Genomic DNA, 23,819 nt, shown 5'->3' on the forward strand with positions numbered 1-23,819 from the left:
TACTTGGAGAACTTTGTGTTTGTGACCTTCAGCATCATGCTTATTTTTGCAACGTTCGCAAAATATTTTGTTCTTTTCGCAGTCTCTACAGAAGAAATTACAGAATGTATCTTTGAGACCGTGTTTGTCACAAGAACAAGGCTCGTAGAATTCAGAATTTAAGAAAGACGCTAGCCATGGTGGTGGAAACTTGGAATCCATATATTGACGCTTTTGCGTTGAAACTATTAACTCAGACTCTCTTTTCTAACGCTAAAATAAAACACCTTAACAAAATAATCTCTCTAGCTTATTGCTTTTGTTAATGAAATAATTGTTCCCTCAGCCTAACTTGTATTTTATACTACATTTGTTATTTCGAGTTCGAAGAGGAATACTAGACTGAGTACCAATAGGAATAGGATAGAAATAAATCTTATTCCGACCAGGGCTCTAATTATGAAAGAATGAAAGTTATTTTTTTTATTATTTTTTACTTTTTAAGGATTGAAAGGGTTTTGGTTTATTGGTGCGACTTTTTATTTATGTATTGTACATACACACATCCTCATTCTCTAAAATAAATAAATAAATAAATATAAAACTATATATAAACACATCGTTTAGGGTCGTCCCTATATTCCTAATTTTTTACATACCTTTTTATTTTTATTTTTAATTTTTACATTGGGTCGGTGAGAGAGCAACCAACGGCATCCATTGAAGCCACATGCTTAACTCTAACTACGAAGAATAGAAAACAATATTCTAGCTACAACAAATTGCTACTTTTTAAGTTTAGGTCTCTCCTATAACGCGATGATGTTAAATAAATTAAAGGAAATAGAAAATAGATGTAAAGCAATGGGAGAAAAAGAGAGCACATGAAAAGGTTATGTTGACTTAACGGAAGATAGTGTCTAACTTTTTGTGGACAAAATTGGCAAATGCCCTTTTCAGGCCAAAAAAAAAAAACATTATGCCCCATTTTCCAAACTAATTAGGGAAATGTCCCTTTTTTTAAATTCGATTTTCTCAAAATCGAGTTAAACTCTATAATGACCTTTTTAAGGAGTCTATAGTGACGTTTTAAGGACCTATAATGGCGTTTTAAAACTCAAGCTCCTTGAAGTTGAGTTATAGGTAAAAAAAGAAAGAAAAAAAATTGCATGTAACTCAAGTTCATGGAGCTCGAGTTTCAAAACGACACTATAGATCCTTAAAACGTCACTATAGGCTCCTTAAAACGCCAATATAGGGCTCCAGAATTTTTTTATTTTTATTTTTATTATAACTCGATTTTGAGAAAATCGAATTTCAAAAGAGAGGCATTTCCCTAATTAGTTTGGGAAATTGGGCAAAATGCAGGATTTTTTTTTTTTTTTTTTTTTTTTGAAAGGGGCATTTGCCCATTTTCTCCAACTTTTTGTTGACCCCTCTTGTTGCTACATAAGCTTTAAAGTTTTATATAAATATATATAAGGTAAATTGTAAATTACACCACTAAAATTTGGGGGTGTTTGAATTTTACACTATGAAGTTTTAGAATTTGGACTTTACCCCCTAAAATTTGGAATGTTTTGATTTTACACCATGATATTTCAGAATTTGAATATTACCCCCATAAAATTTAGAGTGTTAAATCTATATTCTAAAATGTTAGAATATAAAATCCAAACACCACAAAAATTCGAAATAAAATCTAAATTCTAAAACTTTAGTGTAAAATCCAAACATCTCTAAACTTTAGAGGTGTAATTTGTAATTAACCCATATATATATATATATATATATATGTTTTATTTTTCCAGCCTAACTTGTATTTTATACTACATTTGTTATTTCGAGTTCAAAGAGGAATACTAGACTGAGTATCAGTAGGGATAGGATAGAAATAAATCCTCTTTTGAGTAGGACTCTAATTGTGAAAGATTGAAAGGTTTTTGGTTTATTGGTGCGACTTATTATTATTATTATTATTATTATTATTATTATTGGGGGGGGGGGGGGGGGGAGAGCGAGTGACACTTATATATTGTATATTCACACATCATCATTCCCTAAAATAAATAAATAACTATATATAAACACATCGTTTAGGGTTGTCCCTATATTCCTAATTTGTTACATACCTTTTTTTTTTATTTTTTTATTTTTACATTAGGTCGGTGAGAGATCAACCAACGACATCCATTCAATTATTTTGCTCTCCCATATATTTTTATACAAGAATATTTGTTTTTAAGGAAAGAATATAGAAAGTTGTTCTTAAACCTTTTGTGAGTGAAAGTGCATACATTACAAAGGTCGATACTATAGTTTAATTCTAGGGGCTTGTTTGGCCAAGCAGATAAACAATCACACCAAGTTTTACTTTGGGTTGCACGAATCAACCTTTAAGAATAACGGTGTTTGCGTGATTCTATAATACTGTGAGATTATTCCTAAATTTACATATATATATATATATATATATATTGTTATTGCTTATTTACATTATTGCTAATTATTTGAGATATTTTTTGTTGTACCAAACTTATTTATTCATTATTATATTTCCAACATAAATCTTATTAGAAAATGCTAGACAAGCAGGCTCATGGATTAATCATTGTGTTGAGATTATTCTTAGTTGAGAAAGAAAAGAAAAAAGGCTCATGGGTTATTCATCTGTAATTCTATTATGTTTGTTGCTTCTTTTTTGTGTGTGTGTTATTATAAGGGTTCTTTTCCTAACTAAACCAAAGTTGCTCTTTAAAAAAAAAAAAAAAAATGTCTCTGTTATTATAAGGGTTCCTTTTATAATAGAACCAAAGCTGTAAATCTTACCATATATGTTTGTTACTATGTTGTATCTACTAATACCACCTTAAAGGTAGATTGTGGAGTTTTGTATTTCAAAGTTACCCAACATAGGTAGTCATGATAAATTTAATTTTATAGGGGATGCTACTGCATAGATGAAACATGTATGCATTTAATTTGATTTGTTTCACTTGCTATTATTTTGGTTAGTGCTGACTACTTGCTTGAATTTGTAATGCATTAGGATTATGATTCTACATCTTTCAAAATTTTCATTCAACCAACCCCTATTGGCGCATCTTCACATTTTGAATTATATGGGTCTAATTTTTATTCCTATCATGCATTGCTAATCGTGATAAGTTTATATGAAATACATTTATTAATAGTTAAACAAGGGACGGAAGTTATAAGGGTTGGAAATTCCCCCCCAAACTACTTAGAAGATGAAGATGTTTAGCTGAATTCTACTCAATTTCGTAGGTATATTGCTATATTCATAATATTTTTACATTGATTATTTTCTCAATTTGTTTTAATGTATCAAATTACATGTTTGAGCTGTGCGTATTAAATTAATCTTTTGATTTAATTGTTATTAATTATGAACTGATAATTATTATTTTTATTGAGTAAATACTGTAAATTAATTTAGGTATGAAAAAATAAATTAAAGTTTACATTTTATATTAAATTGTGTATGACAATTACATTAACATATAGTGATTTATTTATTATGTAATTATTATTAATTGACATTTCTCAGATTAATTTTACTTTCAAATTTTTCTTTTAATCTCAGTGTGAGTTTGGATAGTGGCACGTTACACGTTTTGTGCGTCCGCATTTTTTCCGTGGTCCCGTGCACTATTCACGAGACCTGCAAGTACGAAATCTGGCAAAATCAACTTTAAAACTGGGTCTCACGGCACTATTCACATATTTAAAAATTATTTTGCTACAGTATTTTCAGTTTTCAGTAATAAGCGGTATCCAAACAGACCCTCAATCCATCAAAAATCTTGGCTCTACCACTGGTTAAATATATATGGTGTAGTATATATCTTTTTTATTTTTTTTATACAAAATAAAATTTTTACTCTAGTCTAATCTAAGTGTATATGTGTGTGAAACTCTCTCCTGGAAACTTAAACCCTGACCCTTGCCCTCCACACCCTACATGTATTTATATTTATAGAGTGATCACCACACCAAGGGTGCGCGGTGGTAGTGTAGTATATATCTTAACTTCTTTTTGTACTTATCAAATTAATATATATATAGTAACTTTTTTTTCTTTTTTCTTTTTTTTGTAATCTTTACTAAAAACGATTAATGTTATAGTTAATTTTAGTTTAATGTTCATTTTTATGTATTTAGAAACAATTATTGTTATTGCCTTTTTTATTTAACTATAACTTGTATTGCAGAAGTTAACGACTAATTTTAATATACAATGAAGTACAAATTATAGAGAACCCTAATAGAGTTTATATAGAGACTAACACATCTAGTATTAGGTACAGATAAGCTTTACGCTACAATTGGGCCTTTGGGAAAAAACATAAAATATTATAAACTCAAATTTATCTTTAACAAATGACATGCAAACAAGCACTTTAATACTTATTGTTGGTTAATTTGCAATAATTCTTCCATATGCCTTTGTGTTTGGGATGCATGGAAGATGAGCTCTATTCCTACTGCATTTACTCTATTCCTATTCCATTTACTCTCTCTCTCTCTCTCTCTCTCTCTCTCTCTCCCAAAACAAAATGTGGGCAAATAAGCTAAAAATAACCCTTATTTAAAAATGAGTATTTATGTCAATTCATTTTTTTTAAGGCTAAAATATTAATTTATCCCTAAAGTTTGCATGAAATTTATTTTTGGTCTCCCTAAACTATTAAAAATATTGTTTTTTTGCCTTTCCATACACTCTTGCAAATTATTATGTGCCTATCAAAATGTTTAGCTTGCACTAGTGACAGATCCAAGATTTTAATTCAAGGGTCAAGAAAGATCAAAATAAAAAGGTTGAAAGCAAGTTAATTCAAAAAATGTTAATTAATATAAGTAAAACGTACTTAAGTAATTGAAAGAAGTTACTTAAACATATAATATATAATATATATATTTAGAGAGAGAGAGAGAGAGTTTTTTTTTTTTTTTTTGTGTAGTGCTATTAGAGTTGATACCTATTATAATAACTAGCTTGTAACCTCATGCATATGAATGGATACACTTAAAGATATACACTAAAATGCATAATATAATTCATATATATATATATATATATATACACACATAATTTAAAGACTATTGATAGTCATTTTTATATTTTGTTAACTCTTTAAAAATTTTTGCAAGGATATTATTGGTATAAAATGTAAATTGTCCATATATATTTTTTAATTATTGTGAAACACTTTTTTTACGATTCATTTATTCTAGATTCTTTGGTTTGTGTATTTAATAACTCACTTGGATGAATATTTATGTCACGTGGATCATGTCACGTGAATGAATATTTATAATTTGGTCTCACATTTGATTATAAAATTAAGAAATAAAACTCTTTAAGAATAAATAATTTAGGACACATGACACAAAATTGAAACTCTAATTTGGAATTTTAATTTGAATTTCTTTCAACTTCACCTATTATTATATATATAGATTGCTATCCTTAAGGCACTTTAAATTCTAAGATCATAAGTATATATAATATATTTTCAAAAAGTAAAAAACATAAATAAAAATAATCAATATTTAGTCATTATTAGATGAATTTTTTTTTTGAGAAAAATTATTAGATGAAGTTAAAAAGATAAAACTAAATCAAAGTAATTAAAAAAAGTCATTTGATTACTTAAAATTATAATAAAAAATGAATTAACTTAAATGCATCAAAAGTACAATAAATCACTTGAAATATTTAAAATTTTCTATATATGTCGTGATTTTTTAAACAAAAAAACGTAAGATGTTTTTATATTTTAAATTGACATAGAAGTATCAATGTTCATTTCAAACTATTCAAAAAGAGTGTTGTTATCCATTTTTTTTTTTATAAACATATATGTGGGGTCCAGTAATAGACGGACCAGGCCCATTTGCTGATGAAGGGTCCAAAGGCCCAAGCCTAAAAGGGTCATGGTCAGAGTTCAAGAATAAGGTGGCCCAACTGGCCCGGAGAAGCGGCCGAGGACAGTGCAGTCCTCGGCTGACCCAAGAAAAAGGGCAGAAAGGTAAAGGGGGGTGCCCGAAGGGGAGTGCCCGAAAGGGAAATCTAAAATATCTAAGAGAGGCTTCCTTGGCCACCCTTCCCATACATATCTCTGCGCCTAACAGAGCCTTATCCATGAACTTTATCAACAACTCTCGACGACTTAGGTCTGGGACTGATGGGACAAGTATCAGTCTTAAAAGGGTCGACCCTACACGTGGACGAAGGAAATTGAACGCATGCGAGTATAAAAGAAAAAATATGTAACCTAAAGAAGGGGCTCCTCCAGTCCCACAGAAAAAGGAGAAAAGGGTTTCAGAGGCAAACACACTGGATCCATGCATGAACAACTTAACAAAACCACAACCGAGTAAACATGACTTAGCCTTTCGATCCCACTCTCTACAAATGATATTGTATGGGCCCATTTACGTGCGAACCCAACTCAACTGTGGTTCAACGCAAATCGTGTGCTTACAATATAATATTGTAAAGAATAAAAAAAAAAAAAAATAAAAAAACAATAGCAACAACAACGACCACGACTAAATGATGCACCACCAGACATGAAGGTGTGTGAGCTAATCGACCACGACTCAAGACAATGGGACCGAGGAAAAATAGATGCCATGTTCAGCCCTCAAACACGAAATGAGATCATGTCACTGCCGCTAAAAAACCTTAACTCTCATGACTCTGTTTGCTGGATGGAAAACAGAGCACAAAAATTCTCCGTTCGGTCAGCTTATAAGGTAGCGGTTCGCTTGAAAAACCAGCCCAAGGCAGAACATTCAGCAGCTCGGCTTCACACGTGGACATGGAAAGAGATTTGGTCCCTCAATGTGCCACCGAAGATACGAACGTTTATATGGCGAGCGTGCTCTAATTGCTTGCCTACCCGAGACAATCTACACCGCAGGCGAGTGCAAGTGCAACCGACTTGTGAGCTGTGCAAACAAGAACCCGAGACTACCACTCATATATTATGGACGTGCCCCTTTGCAAGAAACGTCTGGGCACTAATCAAGGGAAAAATCCAAAAATGCAGCAATAGAGACAGTGACTTTTTTCTTCTCTTCAAGCAGATGCAAACTAAACTGAGCAAACAAGAACTGGAGACATGGGCGGTTACAGCTTGGGCTATATGGAATTCAAGGAATAAAGTAAAAAAAATCGACAACGACGACAAATTAAATTTTACTCTGGAATGTTTTAATCTCTCCAAGCAAGAGAAGCACTCAAAATTGCATGACTAAATTAAGATTCAAGTAATCTTTGCTTCTGTAATTGAATGACTAAAGATAATTTCATGATTTGAATTGGACGTATCTTAGAAAATGCACAAAATTTCAGAAGTTTTCCCTCAGCAAGTTGTTTATGTGTCTATGGGATGACCACAACATTACAGTGTCATATAACCCAAAATTTCATATATCATTCATAATATATCATAAAATTTACACACAATTATTTCTGTGTACTCGTACTATATATATAACAAGTGTATATTTAATGCACATTCCATTATTCAATTAATAATTAAATATTTGATACATTTTAAAGTGCACCCTTAAGATGAAGTTGTTAACAAATATCTACAATATTATAAAATTTGTGCTATGTATGTGAATCACATGTTATTTTGCATAATGTAACAAAACTACATCCTTTCCTCACAATGCAATTTTTCGAGTGTTTATCAATTTCTTTTTTAATCTATAAATGCTTTGGACTTACTTTGCTCATTTTATTTATTATTTATATCCTATGGATTGTGTTTGTCATTGTCGGACTAATCTTTTGATGGTGGACAATTATAACAATGAGGGGGCTATTCAAATACCAATTCTCCTTTATAATGCAGGAGGAATAATCGGACCTCAATCTATATCTATATATATACCTAAAAGTTAAAGCGTAATTTTTATTGTTATTACGTTCTTGTTAAACCACATCAACAACCATATCATTCACCAATTTTTAATATTTTTTTGGGGTAGAAACCAATTTTTAACATTCTCTTACTTATTTTTAACTCATTTTTTTTCTTATTAATTTCCTAACTTTTTGTTATATTTTCTCTAACTTTAGCCATTCCTTTTACTTTTTCATCTTCCCACTACTATTTACGTACCTTAATATAACTTTTCCTTTATTTCTTTATATTCCTTTATTTTTGGTTTTTTTTTTTTAATTCCCCTCATCTTATTATAAATTTACAACTCTCTTTCCCATTTTTTGTATAGTTTTCCATACAAAAAATGTTATTTCTCTCTCTCAAATTATTTTTTCTTCATTTTTTGTTAACTTTTTTTTTTCTTACATCTCTACTTTAGGTTAATGAATTTTTGTATTATTTGGAACTTTACTTTGGGTTGATGTGATTAATTTTTTTCATTTTTAGGTTCTTATCTTTTTTTATTCTTTTTCATTTCATAGATGTTATCATATTGCACTATAAAGATAGTACATAAACATATATATATATATATATATATGAATATAATGTTATTTTCTTACATAACATAAGTTGGTTAATTTGGTGTTTATTACTATTGTAAAGTTGTAATTTACAACTATGTTTTTGTTGGCTTTAATTCCGTGCCAAATTTGATTGTAATTTTGTTCAATCTTATGTACCCTATATTTCATGTGGTTTTTATTTGTAAGGGTTGTGTGTGTGGGAGAGAGTGTGTGAAGACTCAAGGCTAATTGAAGACTAAAGCTGTTTTCGCTAGTAGCTCACGAGTAAGCTTCCCACAAAGTGATGTGTGTGCCCTGCACATGACTGGAATGCGAAGAGTCAAGACAGGATGGAGACAGCTGGTTTTGGCAAGTGTCTCGCGGGTAAGGCTTTCCTGCGAGACACCCGTGAAACATTCTGTTTTGCCAGATTGTCATTACAGATACACTTTATCCTTACCCACACTATACATACCCCTATTACCCACATATATTGAGGAGTGCTTCTGAGAAAAAACCTAGCCATTATACCCATAATTTTCTACACAATTAGTTGTGGATTTTCCTTAACTCCTACCTCTCCATTTCCATACCATTGAGAGGTTGATAACCCAAACACTTACCACACCCTTTCAGAGTTTCAAGTGAGGTTTTGGTACTACTGAGAAGCATTGGAAGAAGCCAGGCTTTGGTGGATGCAATCGGGTGTATTGCAGGATACAGAGAGCTAGACAAGACACGGTTCCGAGAATCTTTGTTGGAGTAGGAGCTTGAAGGGCTTAGGTGCATTGGGTAGACTAGGCTTAGAGGGTCTTTTGCTATTCGTGTATCCCAACTAATTGTCTAGTGGATTGATTACCGCTTGGAGGGCGGTAGAGAGGTTTTTCACCGAGTTCTTCGGTTTCCCCTTCAATAAAACATCGCCATGTTATCTTGTGTTTGCATTCTTCTTCCTTACTCTTTTACCTTTCATTTTACTGCTGTGTTATAATGATTACGGATTAGAGTAGTTTGTTTGTTTATCCGCTCGCATTTACTCTATTCCGCACTTAGTATTAAGTTAAAATAAAATCAATCGAGCTGTAACTTTGATTTGGGGGTCTATATAGCTCTTGTGCTTTCACACATTTTCGAGCTATCAACTATATTTTTTATTTTTACCTTTTTTTTTCTCATATTATTTTCTATAAATATCTTATTGTTCTCACTCACATTGTCTCTTGAAAAAGTGGTTATTCTCTCTCTCTCTCTCTCTCTCTCTCTCTCTCTCTCTCTCTCTCTCTCTCTTGATTTTTTATTTTTCTTGCAACTCTACTTTATATTGATGAATCATTGTGATTTTTGAATCTCTATTTCGGGTTCATACATTTGGTTTTGTATTTTTTAGTTCCCCATGATAAGGAGTCTCTTTCTCTCTATAATAAAATTTAGAGAATAAATTATATATATTCAACATAAGTTTGATATGAGTTTTGATTATCATGATAATCTCTTTTTAAAAAAATGAACAACTTGAATAATTTATTTAAATAAAAATTATACATACATACATTATAATTATTTTGCTTAAAAGTGTTTGGTTCTAAAAGTTTAAAACAATTAGCAAATCATGGGCACAAACTTGTCTATATATAGATTCCTAAGTCTATAGGTATTATTAGACAATGCTCAAGGTGTTGCAAGTTAGAATACAAGAAAAAGGAAGCTGCAGGTTCAGGAATTTGAAACATGCCAGGTTTGACTGATCAAGATGCGTTTCTGCAAATTTTAATTTTGACCTAACAGTTCATTAAGCTCATTAAGTGATTAGGGTGTCAAGACTATTTCACATAGTATTTAAAGGAAACCCTAAGACACATTTTGTTATGACTTTGGAGGTGCTCTTTAGATCTAAAGAGGTACTGTGTCTTCTCCTTTCAAAGTCACTACCGGAATTCCATCTACACATTATTAGAATCAATAGATTTGAAGTTACTGCAACAAGATCATACATAGCTGATAACTTAAATCTTAAAGTGGGATCTTAGAGTCACAAACGTGGGTGTTTGTATTCAACAAATTTAGATAGAAGAGTTTGTGGATTCGGAGCTGCGTGTAATCACGTGAGTAAGTACTACAATAGGTAGCTTTAGATTTAGGGAAAAATCTATTGTAAAACTTCCATTCTATTTAGTGAATTTGTTGTCTTGAGGATAGTTTAGGTTAAATTTTCTCCAAGTTTTTTTTACCTTGAAGGTTTCATTAATTTTTCTGGGTCATCATATTGCTTGTCTTCTTTACTTTTTCGCATTAAGTGATATGATTGTATGTGTTTAGACTAGATTTGAATAATAAACCTAAGTATCAACTTGGTTAATTAATTAAGTTAACTAATCTGAGTATACATGGGTCTAAACAAACTTAAAAAAATGTATAATCAACCTCATTCAATTCATTTAAAAGTTACAATGTTAAAACAAACGAATAACTGCCCTAAAGATTACATTTGTATATTTATAGATTTTATATTTAGATAGACTTTCCCTTGAAATTAGCCGTACCGAAGTGGACTGAAATGCTACGTTAATATGGTTCAACAAAAGTAGTGGTAGAGCCACACTAACCCCCCCCCCCCCCCCAAATTTTAAAAAATTATTTTATAGTATGTATATTATTTACATTTTAAAAAATGTAGCATGTAAAAATTGAAGATCCCCCCCCCCCCCCAAAATTTTGAGTCATTTCAATGGTGCTCTTAAAAGAAAGAGAAATTGTATTAAAATCATATTATTTAAGAGGTTTAACAAATTAAACTATGTAGAAAATGATAAATTTTTGTACATGTCAAATAGAAGAAATACATGACTTTTATATACTCATTAAATTTTAGAAGATGATAAATTCTCTTTGAAATTAATTTGTGTGTGTGTGTGTGTAGAGGTTTGTCTTAACTAATATATTAGCATCACAACTTGGCCCCCCCAAACCAAAATTTCTAGCTCCGCCCCTGAACAAAAGTGTATGTAATAACAATATATGCTTTGCTTAAGATTTTAGATATTACAAGTTTGAGTATATTTTTAAAAGAAATAAATTTGGATTTAGAATAGGTATTTTCAACCCAAACATATCTTTTCCCATTATGTAAGTGCAAAAAAGTAGATTGAAGTGGACAAAAATGGACGGAAATGGCCAAATGGACCGAATTGGACCAAATGAAACAAAGTGGACAGAATGGAAAGAATAAGATTGAATGGACCGAACAAATAGGAACAAGGTGGACCAAACGGACCATATAGAACTAAAGTGGACTAAATAAGAACGAATGGACAAATTAGGACCAAAGTGGACAAAATGGATTAAAGTCGACTGAATAAGACCAATGTGAATTGAATAGGACTGAAGTGGACAGAATGGACCGAATAGAACCACTGTGGACCAAGTAGAACCAAAGTGGCCCAAATGACTCAAATAGAACTGAAATGGACATAATGGACTGAATAGGACCAATGTGGGCCGAATAGGACCAAATAGAATCAATGTGGATAGAATGCTTGAATAGAATTGAAATGACATAATGAAATGAATAGGACCAATGTGGACCGAATAGGAACAAATAGAATCAAAGTGGATAGAATTGACTAAATAGGACCAAAGTAGATTGAATAGAACCAAAGTGGACAGAATGGACCAAATAGGACCAAAGAGGATAGAATGGAAAGAATAGAACCAATGAGGACTGAATAAGACTTTTGAATATTTATCATTTTTATTGCATTTTTAGGGCTCATATTCTAATGTCTAATGTCAATTCTTTGTATTTTTTTTTTTAACTCAAAACTAAAGAGTTTAGCCAAAATATAATAAAAATTCATACTTTTCAACCCAAAAATTAAGAGAAAAAAAATGAATTTTTGAGAGAAACTTGAAAAGGAAACCAGTTAGTCTAAAATGGACTGAAGTAGACCAAATTGGATCAAAGTAGACATAATTGGACCAAATAGAAAATTCTTAATTTTAGGAAGAAAAAATCATCTTCAAACAATTTTAGAGAAAAGGATTATATAATATATTATAATAAAATAATTACTTACTCCCACGCAATGCGTGAGTCTGCAACTATTTCTCCTAATAAAGGAGAACAAGTTGTCGACTGTGTGTATTTAGGGGAAGATATTCTAACACATATTCTTAAAAGATATTCTTCCCCTAAAAGGATAAAAGTATTTAGGGGAAGATATTCTAAAAAGATGCCGTCACCAACATTCTCTAAAATATGGCTTGTTTTCCTCCAAATGTTTTTGCAAATCAACTCTATTTTGACACATATTAAGCAAGATAAGGAAAATTAAGCATAGTTTTTCAAGCATTTTTTAAGATTGCAATTAAATATAGGAGAATGAGATAATTTTTCAAAAAAAAAAAAAAGAAAATAAAATTGACTCCTATTTTCGGTAAATCTTAAGTGATAGTGTTAAGAAAATATAGTGGACCTAGTAGTACTACCCTTTTTAAAAGGGAAAAATATAGACAGTACTAAAATAGATAAACGAATAAAAGGTACTAAAAAAGGTAAACAAAAATAGCCGAAAGGTACTATAAAAGAAAAGGCCGCAGCAATAGTGAAATTGGGGCAAAGTTTGGAATTATTTATTAAAACCCATTCTTTCTTCCATGACACAGAAACTCAGTTGCTCAAAAAAACAAAAAAGAAGTTGAGATGGCCCTTTTATTCCCAATGAATTTAGCAAAATTTGCTTCTTTTCTTATCACTTTATTTGTTATTTTGGTAGCAGGAGATTGTATTCGTGTTATTTGTAGAATTTCACCATGTACTAAAACAAATCCACCCTTGCCTATTGAAACTATTTTCCAGCTACCCTCTTCATTACCCATTTGGCCATCAGGTACCTCTCAATGTGATCTTTATTAGGTCATTGCTAATTTTCATTATTATTATAATATTGATTCCGTTAACCGACTTCAAAATTTTTGGACTAAAATTAAAAAAGCAAGTTAAACTCACAATTTTAATGTTTTAGGTTAACACTTGCGAGTATACACACTAGTGTGTAATAAATTTTACCCTACTTTTTATTTTGTTGGAATGCTATCTATTGTACATAAAAATAGTAATTAAGTCTTGGTCTCAAAATTTGTTGGAACAGTTAAAGATGTGTAATTTTTGATAAGCGTGGGCAACATGTGTAATTTTTTTATAAATTGTTTTGGTGTCCTATGCTACTACAGGAACAGGATTTGCAACTGCATCTATGAGTCTGGGAGATTTACGAGTGTCTGAAGCAACAGAGTTCGATGTAGTATGGAGGACTCGTTCGGGTGGTCCAGACAACCTTGGAGCAACATTCTTTGAACCTTCTACAGTTGATATAGCACAAGGATACGCTGTGCTAGGTTACCATAGCCAACCTAACAACAAGCGTTTCAGTGGACGAAGTGTTGTAGCCTACGATGACCTAAATGGAAATATAAAGGCTCCGGTGGATTACATTAATCTGTGGAACAGCTTGTCATTCCAAATCGATCAAGATGGAATTGGTTTTATCTGGTTGCCAAAATGCCCAGATGGTTACAAAGCCTTAGGCCACGTTGTCACAAACTCAACTCAAAAGCCATCCCCAGATAAAATTAGGTGTGTTAAAGCTGAGCTTACAGAGCAATGTGAGCACTACAAGTGGATTTGGGGTGCGGAAGGTTTCAATGTTTATACTACAAGGCCTAGCAATAGAGGGACCCAATCAATGGGAGTTCATTTGGGTTCATTTGTTGCCCAAGTTGGTGGGGTTATGTCTGACATAGCTTGCTTGAAGAATACCAAATCTGATTTATCTGCTATGCCTACTCTTGACCAACTTAAGCCATTAATTGATGCCTACGCTCCATGGGTGTTCTTTCATCCTGATGAAAAATACCGGCCGGCTACAGTGGAATGGTTTTTTGAGAATGGAGGACTATTATATAAGAAAGGGGACGAGGCAAATCCTGTTACAATTTTGCCCGACGGCTCAAACCTTCCTCAAGGTGGTTCAGATGATAATGCCTATTGGTTGGATTTACCACCTGACTCAGACGCCAGAGACAAGCTTGAGAGAGGAGATTTAGCAAAAGCTAAGGTTTATGTGCATGTAAAGCCCATGTTTGGTGCTACATTCACTGACATAGTTATATGGATGTATTATCCATTTAATGGCCCTGCCACGATAAAGTTCAGAATTTTTAATATTAAAGCCGATCACCTAGGTGAACATACTGGTAATTGGGAGCATGTGACCTTGAGAGTCAACAATTTCAATGGAGAGCTACAAAGGATCTATTTGTCTGAACATAGTGGGGGTACATGGGTGGATGCTACAGATATCGAGTTTCAAGATCGTAACAAGGCTGCTGTGTATGCATCAAAGCATGGACATGCATTTTATTCAAAGCCTGGACTTGTTTTGGATGGGAGTGATGGAATTGGATTAAGGAACGATTGTGAAAAGGCTGATTTGTACTTGGATACTGGATTTTTTTATACACTACTGTCAGCCGAGTATTTGGGCACAGCAGTTGTTGAGCCACCTTGGATCAACTATAGCAGAAAATGGGGTCCACGAGCTGCTATTTATATTGAGGATGAGTTTGATAAGATTATGAAAAGACTACCTAAGTTTCTTAGAGGTCCTTTCAAGAGAGTTTTCTACAAATTACCAATTAAAATACTGGAGGAGGAAGGGCCCACATCGATCAAGACCAAAAGCAGTTGGTATGGAGATGAAATTTGATAGTCTATATTTGTTGACTTTCATTTTTTCTTTTTATGCAACTGTAGGGCCAATAAATTAAATGCTAGCACTTTTTTTTTTCAACAGTTGGCCAATAAATAAAATAATGGCAAACGATGTAAGTTTTTTTTTTTTTTTTTGAGAAAGAACTTATGAATTTCATTAACGAAAATGAGTTACATCCAACTGTAAAAACTGATTAATATGGGATGGAACATCCTCCATCCAAACTTGAAAATCTGGAATGCGTAAAGCATATTTGGCCAGATTATGAGCTACACTATTGCCATTTCTCATAACATGAGAATACAATAATCTTCTAAATTTGTTTCCATACTCTTTCACATCTTCAACCAGCAGACCGCACGGCAGTAAATTCTGTTCTTGTGCCTTCAACGCTTGAATTAAATTCAGCGCATCACCTTCAAGGATAATATTCTGGAAGCCCAGTTCATGTGCAAAGGACAGAGCCTTCAATGCAGCCAAAGCTTCCAAGTCCTCAGCCGTGTACTGTTGGATTACTTTCGCTGCACAGGACGCCAAAACAGCACCCTCCGAGTCTCGAATCACCACTCCCACGCCAGACATTCTTGAGGATTCAGCTTTTGCTCCATCAAAGTTAATCTTTACAAAACCGTTTGGTGGTGCCGTCCAACTATTTCCTCCCCTGCCGTTGCACTCCCCTTGGATCTCTGAAACTTGCAGGTCAGTTCGGTATTGCACCAGACTGGTCCGTGCCTTAGCAGCAATCTGATGGAGCGGGCTTGGCTGCAACTGTAACCTTGCCTTATTCCTCTGATTCCATACTCCCCATGCCGTAAATGCTAGCAGTTCCAGAGATTTCCCTTCATCAATCATCCATAGCAGCAGCTCCTTGACAGTGACAAAGCCCACTTCATACCGGAATTTCCACATACTTTGATCTGCCCACACTACATCCAGTTCCGGACATAAACATTTGTATATAAATGAGATGAAGCCTTTAAGAGAATATTCAAGTGTCAACATTGCATAATTTATCTTATATATCAATTATATAATAAAGTGTGAGACATCGTAGAACCAATTTTGAATGGGACATGTGAAAAACACATGAGTTTGCAAGCCGTTACAGGCCCGTAGCCTTCTTTTGCTTTCATTATGTGATGTATTAAATTGTTAATAAAGAATAAAAAAACCAAAGAGTTGGTTAATCATATCTGACTTTTCTATTGGCAAAGATTGAATTCAGTCTTCTAGTTTACTAGGCACGTTTATATAAATAAAACATTTAAAGCAAAACTATGAGGTCATTGATGGGTATGAAAATTTGACGAAAGGGTTTTTTTTTTTTTTTTTTCAATGAATTAATCTTTAATAACACCCAAAAAAAAACCCTTAATGGATCAGAATATACCAAAAGCTAGAAGGGGAAAAAATAGGAGAAATTCTACTTTTACAACAATTTCACAATCAGGAGCAGAATTAGGATTTTATGAATGGGTGGGGGGGGGGGGGGGGGGGGAGATTATAACAAGTATAAAACAGTGTCATATAAGAAATATGAAGAGTTTGGGGAGCTAACAATATTTCTTTCGTAAATATTTGGTATATTTAGGGATAAAAGTCTAATATTTGAGAAGTTAGGGGGGGAGGGGGGAACTAACATCTTAACATATAGTGGTGTATTATTATGTTATTATTATTGATTAACATTTTTCAGATTAATTTTACTTTCAAATTTGTCTTTTAATCTTGTCCCACCTCACCTAAAATCATGGCTCTGCCACTAGTTAAACATATATGGGGCAATTTATATCATAACTTCTTTTTGTAATCTTTACTAAAAAATTGACTATCACATCCATCGTATTAGCGACAAATTTTGATATATGATGAAGTACACATTATAGAGAATCCTATTAGGGTATATAGAGACTAGCACATCTAGTGTTAGGTATATATAGATGAGCTTTACACTACAATTGGGCCTTTTGGGCCAATAATAAAATATTACAAACCCAAATTTATCTCTAACAAATGACATGCACACTTGTACTCTAATACTTATTGCTAGTTCATTTGCAATAATTCTTCCATAAAAAAATAAGCTATACTCATGTTTCATTTGTTCTCTCACTCACACTCTCTCTCCAAAAAAAAAAAAAAAAAGTGGAGAAATAAGTGGTAAAAAAAACTTATTTAAAAATGAGTATTTATGTCACTTCATTATTTTTTAAGGCTAAAATATTCATTTTGTCCCTAAAATTTGCATGAAAATCATTTTTGGTCTCTCTAAATTATTAAAAATGTTATATTTTAAGCCTTTCCATACATTCTTGGTAATTATTATGTGGGTCTATAAGAATGTTCAGTTGCACCCACGATGGATCTAGGATTTTAGTTCAAGGTCCAAGAAAGGTCAAAATAAAGAGGTTGAAAACAAATTAATTCAAAAAAAAAAAATCATTAATATAAGTAAAACGTACTTAATTAATTAAAAGAAGTTACTTAAACATATAAAATATATTTGATATCATGAGTAAATGTTTATTCATAGAAGCATCAATGTTTATTTCTAACTATTCAAAAACAGAGTTATTAACCATTTTTTTTAGAAGAATATAATATTATAAAACAATAACAACGACAAATTCAGACTCCATTTGAGAGCTAATGAAAGTTTCACCTTATTTAGTTTTTAATTTCTTTTTGGTACTATTCATGGGTCTATTGTACTTTTTGGTACTATTCATAAGTTACATAATGCCATTCAGCTAACTTTTAACCTTTTTTCTTTTTACACTTTCAGCAAAAAAATTTCAATTTTAGCTAAATAAACTGTTCCCAAACAGACTCTCAATTTGACACTGAAATGTTTTGATCTCACTGAGCAAAAGAAGCACTCAAAATTGCAAGACATGCACCCTACAATAGGGCGTCCTTCAAATTCAAGTAATCTTCGCTTCTTTGATTGAATGACTAATGAATTGAACACATCTTAGAAAAGGCACAAAAATTTAGATGTTTTACCTTGCCAGGTTGTTTAAGTATCTATGGGATGACCACAACATTATGATATCATGTAGTCCAACATTTCATATATTTTTTATAATATATCACAAAATTTACACAATTATTTACATGTACACATACTATATATATATAACGAGGACAAAACTTAGATACAGTACCTTATGTGTTGTTCCTTAGATTCCCCTCTTAAGATTCAGTCATGTGGCTACTTAACTAAAAAATACACTTACATCTCATGAGAAAAAATCCACATAGCAGAATCTTAAGAGGGATATCTAAGGAACAGCATCTAAGTATTGTACCTAAGTCTTGCTCATGTATCGAGTGTATATTTTAATGCACATTCCAATATTACAATTAATAATTACATACTTGATAGTTCATACATTTTAAATTGCACCCTTAAAATGTAGTTGTTAACAAATATCTAGAATATATATATAAAATTTGTGTTAGTATGTGAATCACATGTTATTTTGCATAATGTAACAAAACTATTCACAATGCAAATTTTCATGTGTTTATCAATTTCTTTTCAATCCATAAATGCTTTGGACTTATTTTGGCTCATTTTATTTATTGTTCATAACTTATGAATTGTATTTGTGATGAGACTAATTTTTTAAGGGTCATGTTAACGAATGCTCTTAGGGCAATGGTTAACAATCCATTTTAGGAAAGTTTTGACACCACTTTTATAGGAAATGGAAAAAACTGTCAAAACATTAATTACTTTTTTTTTCTTTTCCCATAAAAACTTTCTTTAAATGTATTATTAATCATTGCCCTAAGAGCATCCGTTAGCATTTCCTATTTTTGAATGGTTGATAATTACAACAATAAGGGGTGAAACTGTTATGTTAACGAGTGCTCTTAGGGCAATGGTTAACAATCCATTTTAGGAAAATTTTGACACCACTTTTATGGGAAATGGAAAAAACTGTCAAAATATTAATTACTTTTTTTTTCTTTTCCCATAAAAACTTTCTTTAAATGTATTATTAACCATTACCCTAAGAGCATTCATTAGCATTTCCCATTTTTGAATGGTTGATAATTACAACAATGAGGGGTGAATATTCAAATACCAATTCTCCTTTATAATGTGGGAGGAATATTCATACCCCAACCCTCCTATTAAAGGAAAACAAGTTGTCAAATATGTGTTTAGCATTTATTTAGCTAAACGAAAAAAGAGCAAATGATATGCTATAAGGGTAAAAGTATTTAGGGGAAGATATTCTAAAAAGATACGGTAGCCAACCTCCTCTAAAATATGGGTTACTTTTTCAGATGTTGTTTTTTCCTAAAATTTTATGAAAATCAATTCTATTTTGTCTCAGGCTAACCTAAATAGAAAAGTTAAGAATAGTTTTCTAACTCTTTTTTAAGGTGGCTATCAATTATAGAAAAATGTTGTGAAAATCTTAGGTTCATAGCAGTGCTGTGAAAATATTGTGAATGTAGTAGCACACATATTAAAATATAAATATACCAAAAAAAAGTAGTTAATAAAAAGGTACTTAAAAAAGGTAATCAAAAATAGGCGTAGGGAAACTATAAAAGAAAGGCTCCAACAAAAGTGCAATTGAGAAAAAGTTTGGGAATTTTTTAGTCAAACCCAATCTTTCTTCCATGGCACAGAAACCTAGTAGTTGATCAAAAAAAATAAAAAAGAAGTTGAGATGGCCCTCTTATTCCCAAAGAATTTAGCAAAATTTGCTTCTTTTGTAATCACATTATTGGTTATATATTGTGGTAGCTGGAGATTGTATTCGTGTTATTTGTAGAATGTCACCATGTCCTAAAGCAAATCCACCATTGCCCGTTGAAACCGTTTTCCAGCTACCCGCTCCATTATCAATTTGGCCATCTGGTATATATCTCTCAATATGATCTTTAGTGTGTGTCTGGCATGAATTATTTTTGCCAACTTATTTTATTATTCAGCTTATTTATTCGACTATTCATGGCTTCCACTACACTTTTTGATACTATTCATGAGTTTTACTGTACTATTTCAGCTAACTTTTACCTTTATCAATAGTACTTTCAGCAAAAAGTTTTCAATTTCAACAAAATAAGCAGATCCTAAACAGACACTTATTATATTATTGTTAATTTTCATCATCATCGTTTATTATTATTATTATTATTATTATTATTATTATTATTATTCCGTTAACCATTTTCAAAATTTTGAGACTAAAATTTGATTGGTATTGTATATTCTTTAAGGCTGTGTTTATTACACACTAAAATTGTAAGTCTAACTCACTGTTTCAAAATTAAACTCACGATTTAAATGCATTATTTAACACTTGCATGTAAACACATGCTAGTGTGTAATAAGTCTGACCCTATATTCCTTTTTTTGGAACCCATAAGTACCTTTTTCCTTTAAAACAACTTCAAAATTGGGTCTCACGGCACTATTCACACATTTAAAAATTATTTTGTTACGGTATTTTCAATTTTTAGTTTTCAGCAATAAGCAGTATCTAAACACACCCTTAGTCTTGAAATTGTGAGAACGGTTAAAGATGTCAATGTTTTAGTAAGTGTGAGCAACATGTGTAATTTTTATTAATTTTTTTGGTGTTCTATGTTACAACAGGAACAGGATTTGCAACTAGGTTTTTGAGTCTGGGAGATTTAACAGTGTCAGAAGCAACAAATTTTGAAGTAGTTTGGAGGACTCGCTCAGGTGGTCCAGACAACCTTGGAGCAACATTCTTTGAACCCTCAACAACTGATGATACAACACAAGGATACAAGGTGCTAGGTTACTATAGCCAACCCAACAACAAGCCCTTCACTGGACGATCTGTCCTAGTCTTTGATAGGTACTAACGTGGAAATGTAAAGGCTCCAGTGGATTACAATTATGTGTGGAGCAGCATGTATTCATCAGATATCGATCAAGATGGGTTTGGCTAAATCTGGTGGCCAAAATGCCCAGATGGTTACAAAGCCTTAGGGCTTGTTGTCACAAACACAACTCAAAAGCCATCCCTAGATAAAATAAGTTGTGTTAAAAGCTGTGCTCACTGAGCAATGCGAGCATTTCAACTGGATTTGGGGTGCTGAAGGTATCAATTTTTATACTACAAGGCCCAGCACTAGAGGGACCCAAGCTATGGGAGTTCATTTGGGTTCATTTGTAGCCCAAGTTGGTGGGGTTATGACTGATAAAGCTTGCTTGAAGAATACCAATTCTGATTTATCTTCTATGCCTACTCTAGAACAAATTGAGCCAATAATTAAAGCCTACTCTCCATGGGTGTACTTTTATCCTGATGAAAAATACTTGCCAGCTTCAGTGGAGTGGTTTTCTGAGAATGGGGGACTATTACATAAGAGAGGGGACGAGGGAAATCCTGTTCCAATTACACCCAACGGCTCAAACCTTCCTCAAGGTGGTTCAGATGATGGTGCCTATTGGTTGAACGAACCAGATGACTTTGATGCTAGAGACAGGGTCGAGAGAGGAGATTTAGCAATAGCTCTGGTTTATATGCATGTAAAGCCCATGTTTGGTGCTACATTCACTGACATAGCTATATGGATCTATTATCCATTTAATGGCCCTGCCAAGATAAGATTTGGACTGATCGATTATCAACTTCCGCACATAGGTGAACATATTGGTGATTGGGAGCATGTGACCTTGAGAGTCAACAATTTCAATGGAGAGCTACAAAGTATCTATTTTTCTCAACATAAAGGTGGTACATGGTTGGATGCTACTGATCTTGAGTTTCAAGAAGGTAACAAGGCTGCTGTGTATGCATCAAGGTATGGACATGCATTTTATTCAAAGCCTGGACTTGTTTTGGACGGGCGCGATGGAACTGGACAGAGGAATGATTGTGAAAAGGCTGATTTGTACTTGGATACTGGAGCAAGTTATACATTGGTGGCAGCTGAGTATTTGGGCTCAGCAGTTGTTGAGCCACCTTGGCTAAACTATCTTAGAAAATGGGGTCCAACAGTTAATCATATTCTTGAGGATGAGATTGATGAGGTTTTGAAAGTAATTCCTAAGCCTCTTAGAGGTCGTTCCAGGAAACTTTTCTACAAATTACCAAGGGAAATACTGGAGGAGGAAGGCCCCTCATCGATCAAAGCCAAGGTTAGTTGGGATGGAGATGAAATTTGATGGTTTATTTTTGTTATTGCTTTTATTTTTGGCGACAGTTGTGCCAACAAGAAAAAAATGGCATACGATGTATTATGTAAGAGTTTAGTTTTTTTTTTTTTTTTTTTGCTAAAAGTTAGAGTTTAGTTATAAACATTAGCCATTTAGAATATATATATTGTTTTTGTATCAGTGAGCAAACTGTTGTATTGATTCTTAAAAAATTTATAAAATAAAAACCGTTGTATTACTTATTAATGAGACGGGCTTCCACCTGGGTTTATTTTTTTTTTTTTATAGTTATTTTATATTTCATTTTTGTAGTTTGACACTTCTTCTCCCCAGTCAATCTAGCTAGCCTAACTCAAATAGTAACTATCCAACACAAAAACTTAACCCAAAAAAAAAAAAAAAATTACAATGGTGATTGTATTTTAGCAAAAAAAAAAAAAAAACTATTTTACTATCAAAGAACAACAAAATCATGTGTTATCGGTGAAATTAGAGCTAAATTTTTTGCGACTACAATAAACTGATATAAATATCAGTTGACTGTAGCAATTTGTTAAAAATAAAATACAATATTTTATTAAGATTATATCTCTTACTTCAATTAAAAAAATTCAAATTCTCGCTCTTCCTTATTATTTTAATAATTTGTTTATATTATTTTAAATGAAGTGATAAAAAAAAAATAGAACATTTGATATTAGGTGTATTATAAAGTGAGGTAATAAAATAGATAAAATAGCTTTTAAGGTACTAAAAGCTAAAAATTTTAGCACCACCATTGTGAATGCTCTAACTTCAAAAAAAAACAAAATCCTAGCCAATCTAGTACTAATATATATATATATATATATATATATTATTTTGTTTTTGTCTTTATTGATATATGATTGCATCTTAATATATTTAGAAACAACGATTTTGTGTATTTATAATTTTTTAATACTATATAGATATCTATTTGAAGTTCTTTTTTTTTAATACTCCAACCCTTGCTAGCTTAAAATCTTAAATCCATCCATGATCATAGTATTAAGTAATTGCATGACTGTGTGTGAGATCGCAAAACCAATTACACGTGAAGACCACATGGCTGTGCAAGATGGTACAGGCCCTCAACTAGGGACGAACCCACAAGGGGTGCCAAAGCGGCCTGGGCCCCCCCACCACCACCCCCCCCCCCCCCCCCCCCCCCCGGCTCAAAGAAAAAAAATAATAATTTGGACCCCCTAGCCCAAAGATTTTTTTTTTAATGATTATATATATATATATATATATATATTTTTTTTTTTTTTTTCTTAGAGTTATGCCTCTCTCTTCCAAAAACTTAGACTCCCTCTCTTTTAATTAGCCTAACCCAACTAACAACTACCCAACTCAAAAACTTAACAAAAAGAAAATTTTAAATAAAAAA

The 23,819-nt window shown here is 32.3% G+C and overlaps 2 protein-coding genes across 2 annotated transcripts; both read left to right on the forward strand.

Annotated features, from left to right (window-relative positions):
- The first annotated feature begins 13,103 nt into the window (after nucleotides 1-13,103).
- On the forward strand, nucleotides 13,104-15,349 carry LOC126724581 (hypothetical protein At1g04090-like). The gene is made up of 2 exons (XM_050429062.1): nucleotides 13,104-13,362; nucleotides 13,706-15,349. Exons 1-2 carry the CDS (start codon nucleotides 13,176-13,178, stop codon nucleotides 15,238-15,240), a joined length of 1,722 nt encoding a protein of 573 aa, XP_050285019.1. The 5' UTR covers nucleotides 13,104-13,175; the 3' UTR covers nucleotides 15,241-15,349.
- A 6,045-nt stretch (nucleotides 15,350-21,394) lies between these two features.
- LOC126722830 (hypothetical protein At1g04090-like) lies at nucleotides 21,395-22,417 on the forward strand. Its single transcript, XM_050425971.1, has one exon. It carries the CDS (start codon nucleotides 21,395-21,397, stop codon nucleotides 22,415-22,417), a length of 1,023 nt encoding a protein of 340 aa, XP_050281928.1.
- The last annotated feature ends 1,402 nt before the right edge of the window (nucleotides 22,418-23,819 follow it).

This window comes from Quercus robur, chromosome 4 (genome assembly GCF_932294415.1).
Source record: "Quercus robur chromosome 4, dhQueRobu3.1, whole genome shotgun sequence".
Classification (NCBI taxonomy): Eukaryota; Viridiplantae; Streptophyta; class Magnoliopsida; order Fagales; family Fagaceae; genus Quercus; species Quercus robur.